This window comes from Acanthopagrus latus, chromosome 21, assembly GCF_904848185.1.
Source record: "Acanthopagrus latus isolate v.2019 chromosome 21, fAcaLat1.1, whole genome shotgun sequence".
NCBI classification, from domain to species: domain Eukaryota; kingdom Metazoa; phylum Chordata; class Actinopteri; order Spariformes; family Sparidae; genus Acanthopagrus; species Acanthopagrus latus.
Genome location: NC_051059.1, coordinates 12,779,047 through 12,800,252, shown reverse-complemented (window position 1 = coordinate 12,800,252; position 21,206 = coordinate 12,779,047). Strand labels below are relative to the sequence as shown.

The 21,206-nt window shown below is 44.7% G+C and overlaps 2 protein-coding genes across 14 annotated transcripts in view; both read left to right on the top strand.

Annotated features, from left to right (window-relative positions):
- The first annotated feature begins 846 nt into the window (after nt 1-846).
- Nucleotides 847-1,737, top strand: LOC119011578 (leucine-rich repeat-containing protein 30-like). The gene has a single exon (XM_037084820.1). The coding sequence runs from the start codon at nt 847-849 to the stop codon at nt 1,735-1,737; it is 891 nt and encodes a 296-aa protein (XP_036940715.1).
- A 7,659-nt stretch (nt 1,738-9,396) lies between these two features.
- The window catches only part of LOC119011576 (receptor-type tyrosine-protein phosphatase mu-like), a 173,480-nt gene continuing 161,670 nt past the window's right edge, over nt 9,397-21,206 (top strand). For 12 of the 13 annotated variants that reach the window (XM_037084819.1, XM_037084817.1, XM_037084818.1 and 9 more), the window contains exon 1: nt 9,397-9,838. In XM_037084819.1, the coding sequence (XP_036940714.1) occupies nt 9,766-9,838 (73 nt within the window). In that variant the 5' untranslated portion in view covers nt 9,397-9,765. Of the gene's footprint in view, nt 9,839-10,467; nt 10,487-21,206 lie in introns of those variants that run through there. The other variant, XM_037084816.1, reaches the window with a different exon arrangement.

The following is a 21,206-nucleotide window of genomic DNA, read 5'->3' as shown; positions in this document are numbered from 1 at the left end:
TGAGAGTTTGAACAGCAGCAGAGTTTTCTCGGAGTGTGCTCGAACGTTCCGTGTCCTTTTGCACTTGAGATTAAACCAACGCGTCTGTGCAGAAGGTTCCACTAATACCTCTAAGAACTGTTACTTTTTTGAGAGATGATTCAGTGCTTTCACGGCTGCCGGCTCGGTGCCATATTTAAAGTGGAGACGAGATCATGCACAAAAGGCGCAAGGGGCCGACGCGCGCGAGAAAAACAAAGTGAGAAGAGATTATTGTCAGCCAGGGATTGGTATGCCAAATATCTGAATTGTTTTACATGTACCACAGTTTCAAGGGTTGGCAGGTGTGGCCAACCAAAGAAAAAAAAAATAAAAACATGGCTGTATTGCAAGGGGGAGGGTGGGCAGTGTTTGGGAGCAGAGGTGTATTTCTGTGTGTTTGGCTATGAGATCATACCAGTGACCTCAACTGATTGAGCTCAGACAGCATCCTATCCCCAGCGCTGCCCTCCTGTAGTGGGTGGAGCAGCGGCAGGGTGCTATCTGTGGCCTCGCAAAGTGACAGGGCCAGCTGGGGTATGAAATCCAGTAAGACAGGCAGTTGGTCTGGGAGACGCAGACCACGAGTCCCCGCAGTGCTCGGTTACAGCAGCCTGCTGTATTCAAACTCGGTTGAGGAAAAACTCCAGCCAAGGATTCAGTGTGACTGCTGCCAAACATCAGGAGTTCTACGACAACCTGTAGAGCTGATCATGTTCAAGGACCCTCGAGATCAATCAGCGGCCATTATCCCTAACAGTCCTCTCAATGTTGGTGATTCAGCTAATGGCACGCTGACATCTTGTTATAGGCGATAGAATCAACAGGATGGGTGGGAAGCAATCTCGCAGTTTGTCCAACAAGCAGTTGGACGAGGTGAGTGTGAAGAAGGGCGCCACGAGAGACGACCAGCCCAGCGTGTCCTCGGCTGCCGAGAGGATCCGCAGGCACGCCACAGTGCACTTTGGCTACAGCACCCTCAGCCTGGCCATGCGGGGGCTCGACGGGACCCCCACCGAGCTGTGGGAGCTCCGAGAACTGCAGAAGCTAAACTTGTCCATGAACTGCCTGTGCTCTCTGCCCCCTGCCCTTGGCACTCTGGACAATCTGGTGATCCTCAACCTGTGGGGTAACAACCTGTCCAGCCTGCCGCCTGAGATCGGCCTCCTGAAGAAGCTGCGTGTGCTGTTCGCCTGTCGCAACCGCCTGAGTGAGGTCCCGGAGGAGCTGGGCTCCTGCGCCTGCCTGGAGGTGCTCAGCCTGGCCAACAACCAGATCACGGGCCTCCCTGGCAGCCTGGCGACCATGCACAGTTTGACCAAACTCAACCTCAGCTACAACCGCATCGTTCACATCCCCACCTGCGTCTACAGCATGAAGGGCCTGGTCTTTCTCCACCTGGCCTGCAACCGCCTGGAGACCATCGCGGACCAGATCCAGGACCTGGTGAACTTGAAGATCCTCATCGTGGAGGGAAACAGTATCCACACGCTGCCTAAGACGCTGTGCTTCCTCGAGTCCCTGGAACTCCTCAACGTTGACTTCAATGAACTGCAAAACGTTCCGATGGAGATGTACCTACTGAACAGGCTCGGGAGGTTGGCGTGCCACCCGATGGACAAAGGACTTCACATTGTTCACAACCCCCTGCTCAAGCCCATCAAGGAGGTGCTGCAAGGAGGACTCAGCGCCCTCTATAACTACCTCAAGCCCTCATGAGAGACTATCACTGTGTCTGAGTGTGTGTGTGTGTGTGTGTGTGTGTGTGTGTGTGTGCGTATGTTGATCTGCTGGTGTGCTTCCAAAAGAGTGTGTGTCATTCTGAAATGGTGGCACAGATCTGACCTCTCGACACGTGGTAGCCACGCTGTGAATGCTAGCACCGATTAAGATACTGTTAAGATACTGTTACTCAGTATTGCTATTTATACGTCCTGGTTTTTATGTAATGTCAACGTGGGGTTAAAAATAAACTAACGAGTAACTGCTGTGTCATGTGTAAACAGGACGAGCTCGTGCAAAAAAAAAAAAAATTCACAGGTCTACATTTGGGGGCTGATTACTCGCCAGCTGGTCTTGTTCAGGCCTGGTGCAGCGAGGTAAGTTCGGCTACAGATCACGACCCCTCGCCGCTGCATTCAGGTCATGGGGATCAGGTGTGTAAAGTCAGTGGAAAGAACAGTGGAGGGGGGTGGGGGGCTTAAGATCTGCAAACAACAAAATAAAAACAAAACACAACAGGGACTGATTAAATGTTGTTCCACTCCATCAGATCAGAGTGGGGCTGCTGGGTCGCAGCTCCTCTGAGGTTGCTGGGCGGCGTGACACTAATGATATGAAGAAAAAGAAAAAAAAAAAAACGTCTGATCGAAAACAGCTTCTAAAAATAGAGTTAATGTGGACTATTGTGGAACAGATGAGTCGAGCCAATATGCAAACATGTATGCGTCATTGAAGCGCAGAAATCTTGCATGAGGACGTTTGAGTTTGGATTATTTTGTTGCAAATATGTTGTTACTGTGACCGCAGCAGGCCACGAAGAAAAAACGAACAAACAAAGAGGTTACATAATTGATTAAAACATCATCATGTGGACCTTTTAACCGATGCTGTGATTACCAATAAATCTAAGCAGCTTAAAAATGTACTTGTTGTCGAAGCCATAGAGGTACAGCAAGGATTTGGGAGCAGACCAAGGTAAAGATCTCAATGGATGGTCAAGAAACACATAATGTGGCGCAGAACAGTTATTTACACAGGCCCTCCATAAGGTTTGATTAGGCAAAATCAAAGAAAGGAAACAAAATATGAAACACTTTTCTTTGTGTGGCTATTTTGGGTAAAAGTTTGGGTAAATTGTGGAGTATTTTTTATATTCTGAGCACGGCAGGCAGCGTGACACTTTGTGCAGGACATCCGTCAATCATGGGAACTTTGAAGCTCACAGAGGCAAGCGAAAAAAAGTGCAGGAGCTTGAAACTGAGGAAAACATCACTGGCAAAATGTCCGTTCACATATTTCTTAAGTAATGAACACAAGAGAAAACAGATTTCGAAAATGAGTCATGAGAGAGTTTTTTCTTACTTGACTCTCGGGGCTTGTGTATAGTACCATTTCACATTACAACAGGATAAAAAAAAACACCATGACATTGCAGCTTTTGGTCCGTAGCTTGAGATCAACTCACAGTTTTGGCCCTTCAAGGGTAAAAGTTTAGGCATCCCTGCTCTAGTGTGTATTCAACCAGTCTCAATATTCTTGGGCTACTTACTGATGGGGAACATTTTTATATTTAGATCGCCACACAAGGTTGACTGAATTTATGTTGAAAAAAAAGCAAAGTACGATAAAGTATACATAACAATATAAAGTAAGTTAACTGCATTACTTACAGTAAAAACTTACAGTTTCCTCACACAGATGGCAGCGTGTGATTGTCAGGAGAGCACCTCAAGTGACCCTGACGATGACTTGCGTCTGTTTTTCTGAATTTGGTTTCTATGTTAATGATCACGATTGTTTCCTCCTGACAGATGTAAAACAGAACTTCTTTGCGGTATTTGATCTCCGGAGCAGGATTAATTCTGTTTTCCCCTCCCTGCTACTACAATCCTGACCTGAACTACAGTACAGCAGCTTTATGATGGTATGAGGACAACTGTATGTATATATATATATATATATATATATATATATATATATATATATATATATATATACATATATATATATATATATATATATATATATGTATGTATGTATGTATGTATGTATGTATGTATGTATGTATATATATATATATATATATATATATATATATATATATATATATATATCCATACGCCTGTTTCTTATTATTATTAGTAGTATTATTCATATTTCACCTCGAGGTTGCTCCTGTAAATTAAACAAATTTGGTCTCGACTTTGCTGCATGAACAATAACGAGCTTTAGATGTCGCTAGCTTTAAGAAGGTTACACACATTTTCAACCACTCAGTCAAGACTGAAGGTGTAGAAGAGACAGAAAAGTGACCTCTGTTGGTATGTAGCTGTTACTGCCTTAGACACACACACACACACACACAACCCCATGCATTCATGATAGATGAGCCCCTCCTGAATACGTCTTTGTCCTAGATAGCGATCATGGGACATGCTGTCAAATAAGGCACCTATAAAGATATTGCATCAGTGTGAGTCAGATGACCTGAATTCGGTGTATTGGTGTTGTAGGGTTGCTGCTCTAGTGATGAAAACAGTGACTTTGTGTACTTGTGTCACTTGTTCAACATCAAGTGAACATTATATATAGATGTAAAGATTTCTCACCACTAATTAACAGACTACAACTCTTATTTTAATTCAGTTACCAAAGTAATGCCAATGTCTTTTTTTTTTTTTTTTTTCTCAACCTCATTGCGATGAACGGCCCTCACTCACTACAGTGGTCAGCTGTGCACCCGAGATCACCCGTGGCGGCCGTCTGCAAGCTCTGTAGGATTTGCTGATCCTGTTTAATTGCTGCGTGCTCTGATAACTTTGCTTTATAATGAGACACTGTGCAAGATGCAACAACTGGCTGAGCACAGATTGGCACCCGTGTTCCTCATTCAAAAGGTATTTTGCATTCATAAGCCGAAGCTTAGAAAACAGTTTAGCATCGCTAGCAGCCAGTGACTTCCCATAATGAAGGACAGCTAATCAATCTCATATTGAGCTTTTGACAATCAAGGCATGGGATAATCACAATGGAATTAAATGGCAAAATCACTGTTGTCTGGCAGCCGCATGAGGAGAGGCTTAATAAGTCTTCCTTTGGAGTGCAGTTTAAGTTCTGTGATTTATTCAGTCTCACTGCGACTGCTCACATAGGGTGAGGTGATTGGCATTTATTGACAAACAGCATTATACCACCACTTACGTCAATTACTACAAACTGTTATTTAGCTCATCGTTCTATGTTTAACTGATTCCCGCAGGGAGAAATATGCAGCGGAATGGATTTGCTGAAGGCCAACAGGTTCTTCCCTGGCTGGTGGCAGCTCTCCGCGACGAAATGTCAATATCACCAATTCAAAAGCTCAGGATGCTGTTGTTCAGAAAATCATCAGCGGTGACTCACTGAAACAGCGGGCCGTGTCGTAACCTTTGAGGCCTAAATATGGAATCTTTTGATCGTGGCCTGGCATCAATTTTGGAGCCACTTCCCTCCATCCAATCAGTGTGATGTCACAGCTTTCCTGTGTCCTGCTTTGAGATTGTGATGAAAGAACGCTGGTGAAAGGTTACTGTGTAAAAAAAAGAAAAGAAAAAGAAAAAGAAAAGAGAAAAAAAGTGGCAGGCTGGGTTTCAAATAAATAGCTAAAGATAATGGATACTGTCTAAATAGTTAGCTAGTTACGTATACAATGTTAAAATAGGCTTAGTTAGCTAAAAATAAAAGGTAAATGATTGTTAGTTTGCTAAAAGTAATGAATAATGGTTGAAGTTTGTAAAGAGTATGACTTGGCAGAAGCAGATAATTAACATGAATGAATTAATGGTCGAAATTGTGACCTAAATGTAATGGATGAAATGTTAAAATAGTTCTCTTACAGTGGTGGATCAGGGGTTGATAGTTGGCTAAAGGTTATGGATTATGGTTGAAATAGTTAGCCCAGCCTAGTTAGCTTAAAGTACTGAATTAAAGGTTTTAAATGTTACACCTTCTTAAATAAATGTAATATATTTTTAGGCCAAATACTTTGCAAAAGTAGTTAAATGGATCAACAGCTGACACATTTAGCTAACGGATCAATATAATAGTTAGCTTCTGAATCAAATAGTAGAGGATAAATGGTTGATAGTGAGCTAAAGACAATGTAACATCAAATGTGGCAGCAACTAAAAGCACCCTAATGGACAAATGGTTGATGGTAAAGTGAAAGTTATACAAATTAATATTTAAACAGTCGAAAGTAGTGGATAAAATGGCAATATCCAACTTGGTGCGAATACAAGCAAGGTTCAAGGTTCATTTATCTGTCTTTTTTTTTTTTTTTTACAGTTGAGTGTAGAGGATGAGTTCAGGAGACTTCCAGTCTGAATGGAGAAGCTGCAGATATCAATAATGCTCGGTACCAGTGATGGTTTGGCAGTTTTAATCACCCTCTGCAGTGTCATCGTGTCCTGGGCCATGCCCGAACAATGTTGGTTTGGGATGTTTCAATCTGACCTCACCCTACACCTAAACGATTAAATCTTATGGAGAAACTGCTCTGACAATATTGACTCCCATATAAAACACAGTTTGAAATCAAATCAGCAGAACAGATTTGGAACGTTATGGGCGGTGTTGACGAAGGGGAACGTTACTCGTGGGTGTACCTACATCAGACAAAGAAGTACGATACTATTATTTGCCGAACATGACTTAGTGCTGTGTTTATGGAGAACTACTGAAACACAGCCCTCAATCACTCACACACACAAACACACACACACACACACACACACTCTCTCTCTTTCTGTCTCTCTCCTCGTTCGTTGTTGCAAACAATGATGCTATCCATTCATTCCTCCGTCCAATCAGAGGAGTTTATCAATTCCCATGACAACTCTGCTCAGACTGGCATTCATTCATTCCTGGCAACATAACTGTCGCAGCCAAGACAATACCTAAAAACCACAAAAAGACATGCGGCGCTACGAAATGCCTCAGCCATTGTTTGGTCTCCCTATGTAGGAAAAACAACACCCGGAGCCATATATCCTTGACAACACGAGGTCACATCGAGACTAAATGTGGACCCTTGTCAATCTGGCTGCATTTTAATTAGCCACGGAAAAACTGCTGGTACAAGTGAAACAGCCATGTGTGTTTATGCATGCAAAAACAATAAGGGAACGACATTGGCTGACTTTGTCATTAGTTGCCGCTCCATCCCTCTGTTTGATATCGCCGCGAGAACGCCGCACCGTTGTTTGCACACGCCGTCTCAGATAAGACTAATTTCGAACCAATATTTGCAAACATTAAAGCAAAGCCATCATTATTGATCCATCAAAGCTGAAAAAAATAAGAATAATTAAAAGAAAAAAAACCAACTGTGTGCGATGATGCTGGTCAACCGATGACGACCTCTCTGAATGTCGGCCTGGGTTTGCCTTTAATAGGATCAATGTGCGAATTTGATCGGAGAGGACGCACAAGGTGAACTCTGATTAAGAATCCAGCTGCCGGAGATTTGAACGAAATATTCAGTTAATAAATTAAGGTGTCAAGTTGAGCATGAAAAAGGCTTATATAGCCTATTTAGTGTTGTGATTAATAAAATCACCCTCCCGTGGTGGAGGACACACACACACAAAATGTTTTACTCATAGTGATCAATGAAATATGAAACTATTCATCACAACAACTTCACCGCGAGGTCCTTTCAGTGGCGGTGTTGGACTTTGATAGTATCACATGGTCTTCATCAGCAGATCACCGAGTGCAAGATGTCCTGTCTATTGGAGAGATGAAAAGCTAGAAAGGCTTAAAGGGTTTTTTTTTTTTTTTTTTTTTTAAAAAAAAGGTTGAAAACAGCAGTTAAAGAAACATTGACCACAAGGTCGCTTCAGTAGGTAATAAAGCCGCGGAGCCTTTGGTCATATCCCATTAGCTTCTTCATTGGTACATTGAAATAAATGGTTTCATATCTAATGTTGTGTATTCAATAAGTATATATGCATATCGGTTACTGAATGATGGCCTGCTATATAAGTAGGCTGAGGATGACAAGGACAAGGTCACACAAGAAATTCAGATTCACTCATTATCTACTGACCTCCGTGAGGGAAAAGATGGGTCACATTTTGTAGTCCACAAAACATTTCTGGAGCCTCACAGACAAAGAGCAGCAGCCTTCTCCTGAAAGGCTGAAGTGGATGGGGATTTGCTTCAAAATGTGAAATAATAACAACTGAAAAAATGATGAAATGGCTCAACCGCTGTTATCTAAGTCTCCAGAAGTGCCGACACCCCAAATTGATTTGAAAAGATTTACACCCTTAGAGCTCAGTTGAGTTTGTGCACTCACTGAACACGCTTTTAGCTCAGCAGCTAAAGAGACGTTTTTAAGCTTTATAAAAGGCTGTAAATAACATTTGTTCTAATCAATTTGGGATCTCGGGTCTTCTGGAGACCTACGTTAGGAGTTTCTTTCTTTTTTCTTCATTTTAAAACAAGTCCCTGCAACGTCTCCCGACTTCCCATCAGCATGGAGGTGAGTAGCTGATGACTGAATTCTCATTTCTGGGTGAACTTATCCTTTAAGAGGTCAGCCACGGAAATTGACGCATTATTGTGTTTGGGGCCTCGGTGAGGTCAGCTACACCACATAATTACATTTAATGGATTTATTGCATCCGCGATCGGTGTCAGAACTTGTTACACGGCGCCGAATCCAAAACACGTCTGCTTCATTCTCTGATGTCCGAGTTTTGTTACAGTTGAGTCCAGATCCAAATATAATTTAGGTCTGCACATGCACATCCCATATAACAGATAAAAATGTTACAAAGGGTGCGTTCAGGATCGCATCGAATACTTTTTCTTGTTTACTTTTAGCACGCACCACAGCTGCCCTTACAGAGTACAAACTGTTGCGTGCATTCAGTCGGGACGCACGGCCTCCTCAACGTCGGTTTAGTCAAATGACCTGTCGTGTGTTTGCGTGACGCGTATATGACACATCTCACAGAGGATTGTGGGTCAGAATAGCCAGAAAAGCTGTGCTGGCTGGATGTAGTGCGACATCCTGGTGTTCTTGGCATACTGCACTTCACATACTTGGTATTAAGATGTAGTAAATATTGTTCTGGCACAGTAAACAGTGTGGGTATTTGTAAATAGGGTTATGTCCTCATGGGGCGGAACAGCAATGCCTCAAGGTCATTTGAGCATTTGGGGAGATTCAGAAACAAAGAAGCGATATCGTGCCGACTTGATGAGCTCCTGAGAAAATAAAAGAATACATTTAAAATGGGAACATTTGGTTGATTTTGCAGTTTGGGGGTAAACTGGATGAAGTTAAGGTTAAGGAGCAAAACTTGTCCTGTAATAAAACTGCTTTTTGTTCGTTTTTGGCGATTATCTTGTGAGGATCTCCAGCTGGTCAAATGATCTATGGCACTGTCACCGACTGTTCATCTTTTAACTGCTACCTGGAATCAGTAGTGGCAGACTTGATTGTCCCACTTCACTTCTGCAGTCCGCACACCTGGTCCAAATAAACATCAACGCAGTCACGCCAGGAGGAGGGGACACCCCCTCACCCTCCCCACCCGCCCGTCCTCTAACCCTCCTCCCCCGGCGGGACTCACACTCGCCCTCTACCGGCCAGACCGCGCGCACACAGCCGCCTCTCTCCTGGAGCTGCCGGACCACTCAATCCACGCGTAATTCAGGAATCAGGACTCACTCACACATTCCTCCTCCAAGTGTGGGAGCGAGCCGGCAAAAAAACCCCAGAAAGGAGCAGCCGCGTCGGCGACAGTGTCCTCTCACCAGCCCCCGACAGCGCGCCAAAGGGACGGAGGGGAGAGGGGTGGAAGGACGAGAGACACTTTTAGATATTTAAAAAAAAAACAAAAAAAAAAACACTCCTGAAAATAAAAAAGTGCAGGTTAGGATTTTTCAAGTTGCGACCAAGACAGAGAAGAGTTGCCAGTTAACCCCGCGCGGCCAGGGGGGGTTAACGCTACGACGGCGCTTTTCGACATGGATAAAGTTCTCAATTGCTTGTTTGCGGCGATAACCCTGCTGGTGTCCGTCCGAGGGGAAGTTTTCAAAGGTAAGGAGGGATTACCTGGACGTGGTTTTTTTTTGCACGTAGGGGAACATACGCGCGGTCCTGTCTGTGTGGATGGCACCAGCTGATAACAGCACTTAAACAGTTTGCGCACTGTTTTTTTTTTCTCCTGTCTGATAGTTTGTTGGCACATTTTGAAGCTTGAACTATTTTTTTTTTTTGTGGCGTGTGACCGAGTGTGTGCGGCTGCAGGGGAAACTGAACTAGTGTCGCAACATGATCTCGGATGATTAATTGTTTCGCCGTTACAGCGCTGGCATCCATCAGGTTTTTTGTTGTTGTTTTGTTCTCACCCTCTGTAGCTCCTGCGTGCGTAACGGGCAGGTGCGCTGCGGTCCGCCGGAGCGACTCGATCCCAAACGCGGCGATTTGCGCCGACTTCAAGGAGTTGTTCGTTGTTATTGCTGTGTCTGACTTTACCTTGATAAGTTGGCTGTCTAATGTGATTAACCTCGAGGGATTGACGTGCCGGAGGGTCACCGTCGCCCGGCACACGGCGAGGCGATAAGCCAAGCGAGCCCTGGTGTCGTTATTCCGCCGTGAACTTAATTTGTAACATCCCCCGGTGAGCGCGCGGACACCGGTCAGAGTCGGTGTGACGTGCAGCCCCGACACTTGAAAGTGGTCAACGTGAGTTATTTTTGCTGGACACGGTTGTTTTGTTTTTGTCCCAAAGACGATTGAACTTCCGTGCGTAATACCGAATTCCACATGTTCCACACTTCCACGGTAGTTTTTTTTTTTTTTTCTTTGATTCTTTGCTCCTGATAGACGTGTCCTACACAGAGAGACAGCATCTTCCATCTGCCTTGTTGCGTTTCTAACCTCTTTGAATTAAATTTTCTGTGTAGAACTGAATCATCCTGTCATCTTCCCCCCTCAGTTGTGCCCTGCGCGATCTCTGTCTCCAGCTGAGAACTGAGAACATGCTGGGTGCCTCCTGCTTCTGTCATTTTTAAGTTCTTCGGAGTTTCCCTTTAAATCACATTCATGATTTGCCTGATGTAACCCCCCAACACACACACACACACACACACACATATCCATGCACAGGTGACTTTGTTAATGAGTCTATTCAAAGCTTTGCGTGGAGAGAAAAGTTCAGGGATTACTCCCAGGTAATGTGGTCTGACTTATTAGAAGGACTGAAATAATGGTGCACTTTGAATGAATGGCTGTTGACTGCCTCAGGGTTTTTTTGTTTTGAAAGCCTAATTTAGCCCCTAAAGAGGTCATTTTCCGCTGTTTTTACTACAATGGAATTATCTGTGTGTGTGTGTGTGTGTGTGTGTGTGTGTGTGTGTGTGTGTGTGTGTGTGTGTGTGTGTGTGTTTGCGGTGGGGGGCACATTAGCCCTCAATCAATGCACAGATGATGAATGTCCAGACTGAGAGGGATCCATACTGCCAATACAATTTAGAGTTGCGTTTAAAGAGCTTCATAAAAAAAAGGGGGTACGTTCTGGCACCCTGAGTCTGCATGTGTTTCGACCTTTTTTTTTTTTTTTTAACATGCTTGCTCAGACTCTGAGGGAAGGCGACGTGTGCGGCGAGGACTGTGGTGTGATGTGTGTGTGTGTGTGTGTATGTGTGTGTGTGTGTGATGTGTGGCTTCTGGGTGCATTTCTCGGAGAGCCTGTTGGGGGCAGCATGGCACACACATGATATGATACCCAGATGATGGAGCCAAGCAGAGCGGGGGTGATCGGACCACGAGTCAGACGCAACAGATCGGGATTCAGATGCACTTTGGAAACTATTCGTGTCCGTGCTGTGACGAGATGTTTGATCTAATAAGGCAACTCAGCTGCTGAATGAATTAGATATTGTAGTGTCATCGGCCTGTGAATCATTCCCTGGGATCTTTTGGACAGGAGGGCTGTTCAAGGTCCCTACAGAAGATTTCTGAAAGCATCTTAGGTTGGATAAATAGCAGTATGAATGCCAGGGGTCAATTTTAGCGACTGAGACCTTTCTTACCCCTGAAGCACTGAGTATTCCCCGGTTAATTTTTTGTTGCACAAGGTTCATCAGTCTTGCCCGTTGGCAACCTCCGGATTGGGAGATTTATTGGAGTGGGCTGCACCGCGGGGGCCCCCCCAGTGGTGCCCCCGGCCCGTCGATTAATGTGCTCCTAATTGCACGAGTGTGTGTGTGTGTAAATATGTAAACCAGGAAGAAATCAATCGGGATGTGTGTGTTCCCCTTCTCTCCCCGGCTAGGTGACGGATTAGCCACACACGGCCGGAGAGGCGGAGGGGCTGAATATGAGCGGCTCGAGACATTTGTTGTGGCGAGTGTGTGATGGCAGCTCACGTGATAATCAGATCACTGAGGGTAAACCAGAGCACCCGGTCGACCTCAGTGCACGGCATCGGTGCCTTGCGACCGGGCAGCCTCAATTCGATCACAGAGGAGCGGTCCCCCTTTTGGGAGTCTTTTTAATTTGCAAGGTAAAAAAAAACCAACAAAAAAAACCAAACCGACTCCTTAATCAGGATCACTCTCTATCAGCCTAATCTCCTTCCTTTTGTGAACTTGTTCATGCACCTGGATATTTGCTCTCAGTGGCATGGTAGACATGAACTGCTCTTTTGTTGTCGCGCCCCCCCAGTTGCATTCACAATGCCCACTGGATGCTCTCGGCTCAGAGAGAAAGCAAAAAAAAAAACAAACAAAAAAAAAAACAACAACACTATAAATCACTTGTTGTGTATGGCCAGTGCTTCTGTTTTCTACATTATGAGGACAGCCTTTTTTTTTTGCCCCCTTCTACAAGGCCTGCCCTTTGATATCTATACTCTGTCTTTTGACCGAGCACATTAAATTCCAGGGAGCAGCGCGCTTTGTTATGTTTACCACCTTTTTCCAGCAGCCATAAAACCTGCCTCGTTTTCTGATAGGGCCGAGCAGCGAGTTGAGAATAATGCCCGTGCCGGGGAGTGTCGAGCCGCAGTTTGTCACTGCGGAGTGACTGCTGCTGATAGCGTCCTGGTTGACCGATCCTGATTGCCATCCAAGCTGTGACTAAGGAGTAAAACAACACATTGGCTGCTCGGGAAGATAAACAGCACTTCATTTGAAGTCTGGCAATAATTTAGATAGTTTTTCACTCATGAAATGTTTCCTCTTTTTTTTCTCCCCTACTCCCAGCTGACTCAGATTTAATAGAGACTTTTTCCGAAAGGTGTCCTGAAGGGTGGCAGTTTCCTTTGTGTGAGCCAGTGGAGAATGAAATTAAATATGCATGTGATTTTTTTTTTTTTTTTTTGATGGCTTCAACCAATGTTGGAGGAGAAAAAATAAAAAGAAAAGCTCCATGGTGATTGATGATAGTACAAAGCAGAAAGTGAGGTGTCTACATTCTTCTGTAACTTTGCTTTTCAGACACTTATATTATGATGGTAATGAAGGCGGTGGAGAGGCATGGATTTACTGAAGCTGTTCAAACACTGCGGATACATGCGCGACTTCCTGGAAAAGGGACTGCTGAGTTTGTCAGCAGGGCTGATCACGACTGGTAGACATGGTGGGGGGGACGGGCTCTCACTTTAAAAACTAAACTTAAAGAACTTAAGATGCTGCTGTATAGACTCGGACCAGTCGTTTGAAGTGACTAGACTAACGGGAGTGTTATTCCTTTCACTCCTGGATGTTTAACGCTTCAGGATGTGTGGAAAAGAAAATCACTGCGTCTGTCTTCCAACGTGTATATGTACAGGCCTGTCAGCGTCTGTGCATCTTAGCTTTACACCCAGTAACGTTAGATATTGCAATGGCGCACCAAAAATGACACCCCAAACTTATTTTCAAGTCAATTAATCAGTCTTTTTTGGGTCTATAAAATGTCAAACACTGTTGCCCAAAGCCCAAATTGATGTCTGACCTCATAAAGATAATCAGTTTACTGTCACCGAGGACTAAAGAAACCAGGAAATATTTACATTTAAAGAAGACATATTTTGCTCATTTTTAGGTTCAGAATTTTAATTTTTAGTTACTACCGGAATAGGTTTGCATGCTTTAGTGCCCAAAAAACACATCAGTTATCTCATACTATCCAGTGCTACAGCTCTGTCTTCCCCATCTGTCTATAACGATCTGTTTTAGCTGCTGTCTCTTTAAGGGCCCCCACCCCCTGAACGTCTGCTCTGATTGGTCAGCTCACACATGTCTGACCCAGCACCGCCAACAGCAGCAGAGCAGCTGTGCTGAATCAATTCTTGCGTGCCACACTAGCCACACAGCGTAAATGCTGCAATTGTGCAACTCTGCGATGCGGCGTGATGAGGACCTTGACATTTTTAACTGTCAAGATCTTTTAAATGCACAAGAACCTACATGTATAAAACACTGAAGGAAAGGGGAAATAAAAATGCTTCTAATTCTCAAATCGATCAACTCGTTCAATAGATTATCAAAATAAGAGGCAATTTTAACTCCCTCATATTGATCTCCACATCAGCCAAAAGACATTGAGAACCAGTTGGACTCTATCCTAAACACCTGCCGCTACGTCTGTTATCCGAACCATGAGTAGCAAATGTCAGACACTAGCGTAAGTCCCTCAATATCCCTAATATCCCTAATATTGTGCTATCCTCATTAGACTTACTATATCTGAATAACAAAACACGGTGCACTCTGAGTAAAGGGCACACAGCTTGACACATTATTCAGCTTTGTTTCACTGGGAAAAAGTCAGCATCTGTTTCCTGGAAGAGATGCCACAAGGCATTCTTAGAAATGTGGGGAATCAGTAACTGAAGGAGCAGATAAGGGAGGCTGAGGGAAGAGTCGACACATCAAGAGACGTAAACAACACTTGATGATGAAACGACTCCAGAGGAGCTCTTAACATCACAGACTGATGAGGCATAGGAGTGCTTGAGAAACGTCGAGGCTGGACTTTTCCATCAATTTAGGGAGCAGGTAACACAACTGGAGCAGAGATTGAATCGGGTGACAATCTGTCTCCTACGAACTGCTGTCTGGGACATTAGCCTGTTTGTCAGGTGTGGACACGTTTATTCATGAAATGTTTCCAACGTGGACAAAGATCAGTGGTGTCCTAATTTTGTTTTCCACTTTCGCTTATGTAAACTTGAAATTAATAAAAGTGGTATTATAGATTTGACTCATGAGGAAACAGAAGGTGCAGTCTGTTTTCACAGTGATGAGATTTTTTTTTTTTAGTCGTTCCATCTCCGTACTCAAGCACATGGGATTTAAAATGATTACGAGTCTTAGAAAGTCCTGACTCCCAGCTTAAATGAGAAGGTGCTTGGATCTTTATCAGATAAACGGGGCACAAAATTTAGCCCTTTTGTAAAACAGAGCCCAGTTTTAAGGTATGGAAGGTAATCGGATAAGTAGACATGAACTTAAAAGTCATCATATTTAATGCTTCAAATACAAAAGGAATGCAAAGGTGCTCTTGATGATAATTGTATTTGCGGTGAAGTGTGTGTTTAGACGAGCAGGTGGTTTTTACCGCTGATCAAGACCCTGCGAGGTAGAAACTGGTCAGTAGATCGAGAATTTGCTTCCGCACCGCCAATCAAATCTTGCATAAAGCATTTCAAAATATTCCCAACTTTTCAAACGCAACGCTTGGAGTTTGCCCTGCCTCTTTCTTCTAATCACGTTTGATCGCCCGGTGACACATGCAGCAGGTGCGACACTTTTTCCAACATCACCTCTATTTCACTTGTACTCGATGCACGCAAAAGGGGCAATTAAAAAAAAAAAAAGTGCTTCTCGGCTTCATGTGGAGTTTAACGTTGACATGCAAAGTTGCTTCCACAACCAGCGGCAAAGGATGTGTGTGGCTGACGAGTCTGATTGTCTATAAACCCCAGCTAGTGGGGTCCTGTGTGCTTCACCTCCTGCGCTGCCCACATTCAGGCGATTGTCACTCGGCCGCGTTTGCGTCTGTGTGACTACAGCCGAACAGCAGCACTCTGGCAGCCCGCCACATGCTTGTCCGTCAACTGCAGACATGGCCCCGACCTTTTCTACTTCTTTCAGCAATACAATACAATTAACAATACACGGGGGACAAAAATGAATCGTCTTTATTTTCGACTGGCTAAACGTGACCTCGGTTTGACTTTAATATGTCTCTTCTTCTTGCTCCGCTGAAGGTTCTCTTTCTTATTTAACATTTCAGTTAAATAAAGCAATGACCCGCAGACATCAGCAGACTCTCCACTCACCTTCCGTCTGGTGCTTCAGCGAGTGAAGCACATGATAATTTGGACGGAGTCAGACGCCTGACCTGGCTCGGTCGATAACATTCCGGCGTCGACCATAAAAAGCTCTTTGGGAGCCCTCGCTGTATGTTTAGGATCATTTTCCCGGCCCCCACTGTCCCTCAGATTAGGGGGCCCTCGGAGTGAAGATGTCTGAAGCTACACTGAAATTAAAGCTCAGTCGAAGACTTGAAGCACAAATTAAATCCGAGATGAGACAATGACTTGAAGGTGCTGAGGTGCAGCGCCGGCGCCCAAAACAAACACGCGACGGTCCAAACTCTCGCGTAAGTGTGGTGCTGACTTATCACCGGCGCTTTTGAGGGCGAAAAAAAAAAAGAAAACAAGCAAAATATTGGGAACGCAAAGTCTACCAACGCGATCATCATCTTCATGTCCCTGGAGTGCCACTCCACATTCAATCATTAGCCGCTGATTTGCGAGTGATTTTATTTACATTCTTGAGAGGCAGTAATAGTTTGAAGTTCATCCTCGAGGCGGCTGATGTGGCTATGCTATCTGGGAGCTGTGCGACGGAATGATAATTGGCCTTGAGATGTGACTGTGTGAAGGATGCTGGACAAACAGAGCCGCTCTAATTATACACAGCTCCTTCTTCAAATGAAGAGGATAAAAGCTAATGAATCGCACACAGGCCAGCACAGGGGCTGCCTAATGAAGAGAGAGTGAGAGACAGAGAGGCGAGTGTTTGTGTGTTTGTGTTTTTGTGTGTGTGTGTGACAGAGAGAGAGAGAGAGAGAGAGAGACAGAAAGTGTTTGTGTGTCTGAGGCATGCTCGAACAATTCTGTGATCTCATCACCATGTCGGAAAGAAAGAAAGAAAGGGGAAAAAAAAAAAACCCTCGGTAGGAAAACAACAACTTACTATGCAGCTCATCATGTTTACAGAAGTCTGCATTCGTCGTAGGTGGCTCGGAGAGTCCGGGCACTCAGTGAAAACTCACTAATTAATGCTCCAAGGGTCTCAGTTGTTATTAATGGTGACGAGAGGGAGGAGGGGAACGAGGGAGGAGTAGGAGAAGCAGTTTAAATCAGGATATTACAGCGTGTCCGCTCAATTGATTTGGAGGCCTTCTGTCTGTATGTCGGCTCACTTTTGTTCCAAATGAGAAAAAAAAAAAAAATCTTTTTTCCTCGCTGCCACTATCGTGAGAATTAAACCTGTATTGGTGACCAATGACTGGCAGACGCTGCAATGTTTTTTTTTTTTTCTTTTTTTTGCCCCACGCTCGGATTGAATTGACCCCGACCCCGCCGCATTCCTCGCTTATCTTCAAACCCGGGCCGTTCAATCAGCTTGTTTCTCCTCGGCATTGTCGCCCAGTTAACACCCAGGGGTTATTATGTGCGCTGAAATTGATTCTGATGGAGCACACTTTGATATTTGGTTCAGGTGAGCGTACAGCTTCGACCTGAAGCCTGCAGCTTAATTCCAAGCCTGTCAAAAAAAAAAAAAAAAAAAAAAAACCTCCCGCCACTGCTTTGGCGCCAGAGTCACGTAGTTGGGAGAAGGTGCAAAGTTTCCCCATGAATAACTCAAGTTGCCTCCTCTCCGCGGGACAACTGCACTCGCTAACTTGGGGGACGGCTCGGTTTCGTGCCAGAAAGCTGTCCTCCGAGTGGGCTCGCTGCTCCTCACACGGCTGGTGGTAGGTGGAGGAGGAGGAGGAGGAGGAGGAGGTGGGTGCTGCTGCTGCTGTTTCACCTTGTCTCCTGTTATTTATTAGGCTTCTGTCAAGGCTCAGGCAGTAGGCAGGTGTACATCCCTCCTCCTCTCCCCATCCGGGCCTTATGAGTATAACCAGGGGCAAAATTCTCCATTACTGTCAGTCTGAATCTGTTGCCATCACATTAGCGCACGTCACGCAGTCATTAATGCATTAGGCCCCCTGTTTGAGTGCCAGTTATTTGCATTGGCTTTTACGCTTGCCTATTTGCCCTTGTTCTAAAAGCTGCCTCGGCTGAACCTATTGACCAGCTAACTGTTCAATAATGAAGCCATCCCCGAGGATGAATTAGGCCTCGGCGGTGCTGCTGAATAACGGTTATTAGGACGTGGAAAAAATAAAATAAATAAAAACGGCATATTTACAGCGTACAGAGAGCAACTTGTGCTCGCCGGCTGTATGTTTTTTTTGTTTGTTTTTTTATGTCTCTCTAGCATATGATCTCGCCGCTACCGAGTCCAGTACACTATCACCCACCCTCATCCCTCCGCCACTTCCTCCCGAAGCAGAATGTACCTGATTATACTCCTATCGGTCACACTCTGGCGCCTATTTGGAGGCTGTTATCTGTTTGCGGTGGAGACTCCTCGGGGAAGCGTACAGCCGATAAGAGACTGTTGTTCTGTAAACAGCCCTCTGACCTCCTCAGGCTGGGCTTGGCTCCTTTTCAAATGGGTCTCTTTTGTGCTGGCCCTGAGCTCAAACCTCCGCGTGACTGATTCCCCCTGAGGGGGGGAGGTTTAATGCCATTACTATACGCTCCGCACTATGCAGGGTGGTCACTCCGGAGCTGTCGGAGCCCGGTGGGGGTGCCCCTGCCTCCAGAAGCGAAGGGGAAGGAGGGAGAATAAGACGGTGGGAGGCTGAGCTGGAGAAAAGACGCGCTGTTGTCTCCCGCTAAACATGTGGATGCTAACGTGAATGACCCCCCCCCCCCCACAAACTGGATGTTGCTTGTGGGAAGGGAACAATCTGATAGTGCAGCCGTGTTTTTCCTCCCATGTCAATCACCGTTTCATTTTTTTTTTTTTTAACCATGTGGCAAACCTCTTATCACAACATAAATTATATTCTCACTTGTGCTTGTCCCTCTGACAGTCTGTTGACTCGCTGAGCTCTGACACGAGTCAAGTGCATTAATCGCTCTTCTGGGGACAGCTTGGCGGACTGCTGGACAGTCCGCTATCAAGCTCCCGCCGATGTCAGCTCCGTTTTTGAGCACATTCCTCGTGGTAATTTGCCAGGATGCCGGAGCGAACGATGCATTGAAAATCAGTAGCCACGGGCTGATCTGCAGCGAGCTGTTGTGCTAAATCACTTTTGGTGTTAACCACTGCTTCATCGACACGGCTATTGAGACACACAGCTGCAGGGCCGGTGTTAAAGACGGAGGAAAACACAAAACAATAACTAGAAAAGATGATGCTTGGCTTGAAGCTTGACTCCCACCCTGTAATCAGAGTTTGCCACGCTAAAGAAATTACAGGGCACAGGAGTCATTAGGAGTGTGGGTGCAGCGCGGCATTGCAAACGGAAACAAAGTTGAAAACACATGTTTTTGGAATAATGCACATCTGAATAAACAAACCGGTGAGAATCTGACAAGTTGATTGTAATGATAGTACGCTGCCGGCCGGGAGGATAAATTCAGTTGGATGTGATGTCTCGGAGACGTATTGGTATCGGGGCAAAGGGAGTAATTAATGCAGAGAGCCTCGAGCATCAGTTAGTTGGGTTTTCCGCCAACGTTATCATCAGTCCGACTGCCTCAGCCAAACGTATAATGACGAATAGCGCTCTGCTTAAACGAGTTAGAACAGAATTAACGCACCACGTTTGCCACGTGTCTCACAGTGAAGCAGTCTGACTCAGTTTGAGTTTCACTTCTAAAGCAGTTTGTGCAGTTGTCTTTCCGCACTGTACGGCCCAAAGAACTCCATCTAAAATGCTCCGAACGCTGATGTGGAATATTTTTTGCGCAGCGTAAATATCATTACCCACCACTGAAGAAACGTTTTGGCGAAAAATGCAAACATGTGTTTTTCCCTGTCCTACTAACTCTTCGAGCAAGTCCCAAGGCTAACAGAGGATTTCCCTGTTGCCGTTCCCAGATCTCTAAAGGGGCATTATTCATAAAAGAATCCAAGCTGAAGGTTGACGGTGGAGACATTAATGAGGAGAGGCAAGGACAAGGGGGGGAAAAAAAATCTGAGGAACTGGATTCATAATTTTTCATTTTCACTGTTTCGTCACCATATAGGTTTGTTTAAACTGTGCAAATGGTCGAAATGAACTGTCTTCACCAGCTATCGGTGATGCTGGCTTAAAGCTGAGAGAAGACGAACGAGAGGGCCTTCCACTGCTAAACCTGAATAGCCTATTTCTTTGCCCGTACATTTTCCATTGCTTGTCATAGCACTGATGACTGAACTCCTTATTTTAATTTGCCATCAGCTTTCTAAACATTGTGTTCGATCATCAGAATTATTGTGCTTCAGCAAGGAAATCTTGTGAGCTGCCGCTTTACATGTGGTTGGCTAGCGGCCTTAATGGCAGACAGATGAAAGCGTTTCACCGCTTAATGTTGAACCTAAATGCGTATTGATTCTCTACTCCTTGTCATGGTGCTGGCCAGGCTGCCATTTTCCTGCAAACTGTGTAATTAAAAGTCTTGGTGTTTTGCGTTCGGGAGGGAGAACCTGCTAGCTTCCAGTTGTGTGTTGTCGGCTAACATACGTCAAGAAGAAAAAGAAGTGAGAGAAACAATCAACGCCTTTGAATTATATACCTGGGATTGTAATTTGGATAACATGCGATGATAAAGGATAATGAGACACGTTGTTCTTCTAGCTAGGTTCCTGCCACAGGTCACCTAATTAGCAGAGCTAATGTCTGTCATCGTTTCAATAGCCAATTTCCAACCACACACACACACACACAAAAACAATTATGTGGTTTTTAACGGTTTGATTTCAACAGTTGACATGGAGCTATTTCGAAAGCAGGCTCGTTTTGTTTGGAATTTAGGAGTTACAGCTATAGTTCAGCATTTCTACCATATTTTCTCATCCCCTGCACACTGAATCAAACCGACCTTTTTAACAGCCATTAAGAGATCAATACGTCTCACTTTTCTCATTCATTTCATCGCTTGGTCACTTAGTTGCTTGTGTTCCCTTTCTGTTTCTGAGCATGTAGGCCTTTTGCACTCTAATCTGCATCACGTATGCTGAAGCTTAAATGAACCCGAAAGTGAGTCGTTTCGGAGCCAGGTCTTGCGTCCTACCTTACTTGTGGCCATACCAGCCTCATGAGGTAACTAAATAAATTAAATGGTTTAATACTGAAG

Excerpts from the sequence above, each read along its gene's own strand:
- LOC119011578 (XM_037084820.1), top strand. The coding sequence starts at position 847 with ATGGGTGGGAAGCAATCTCGCAGTTTGTCCAACAAGCAGTTGGACGAG.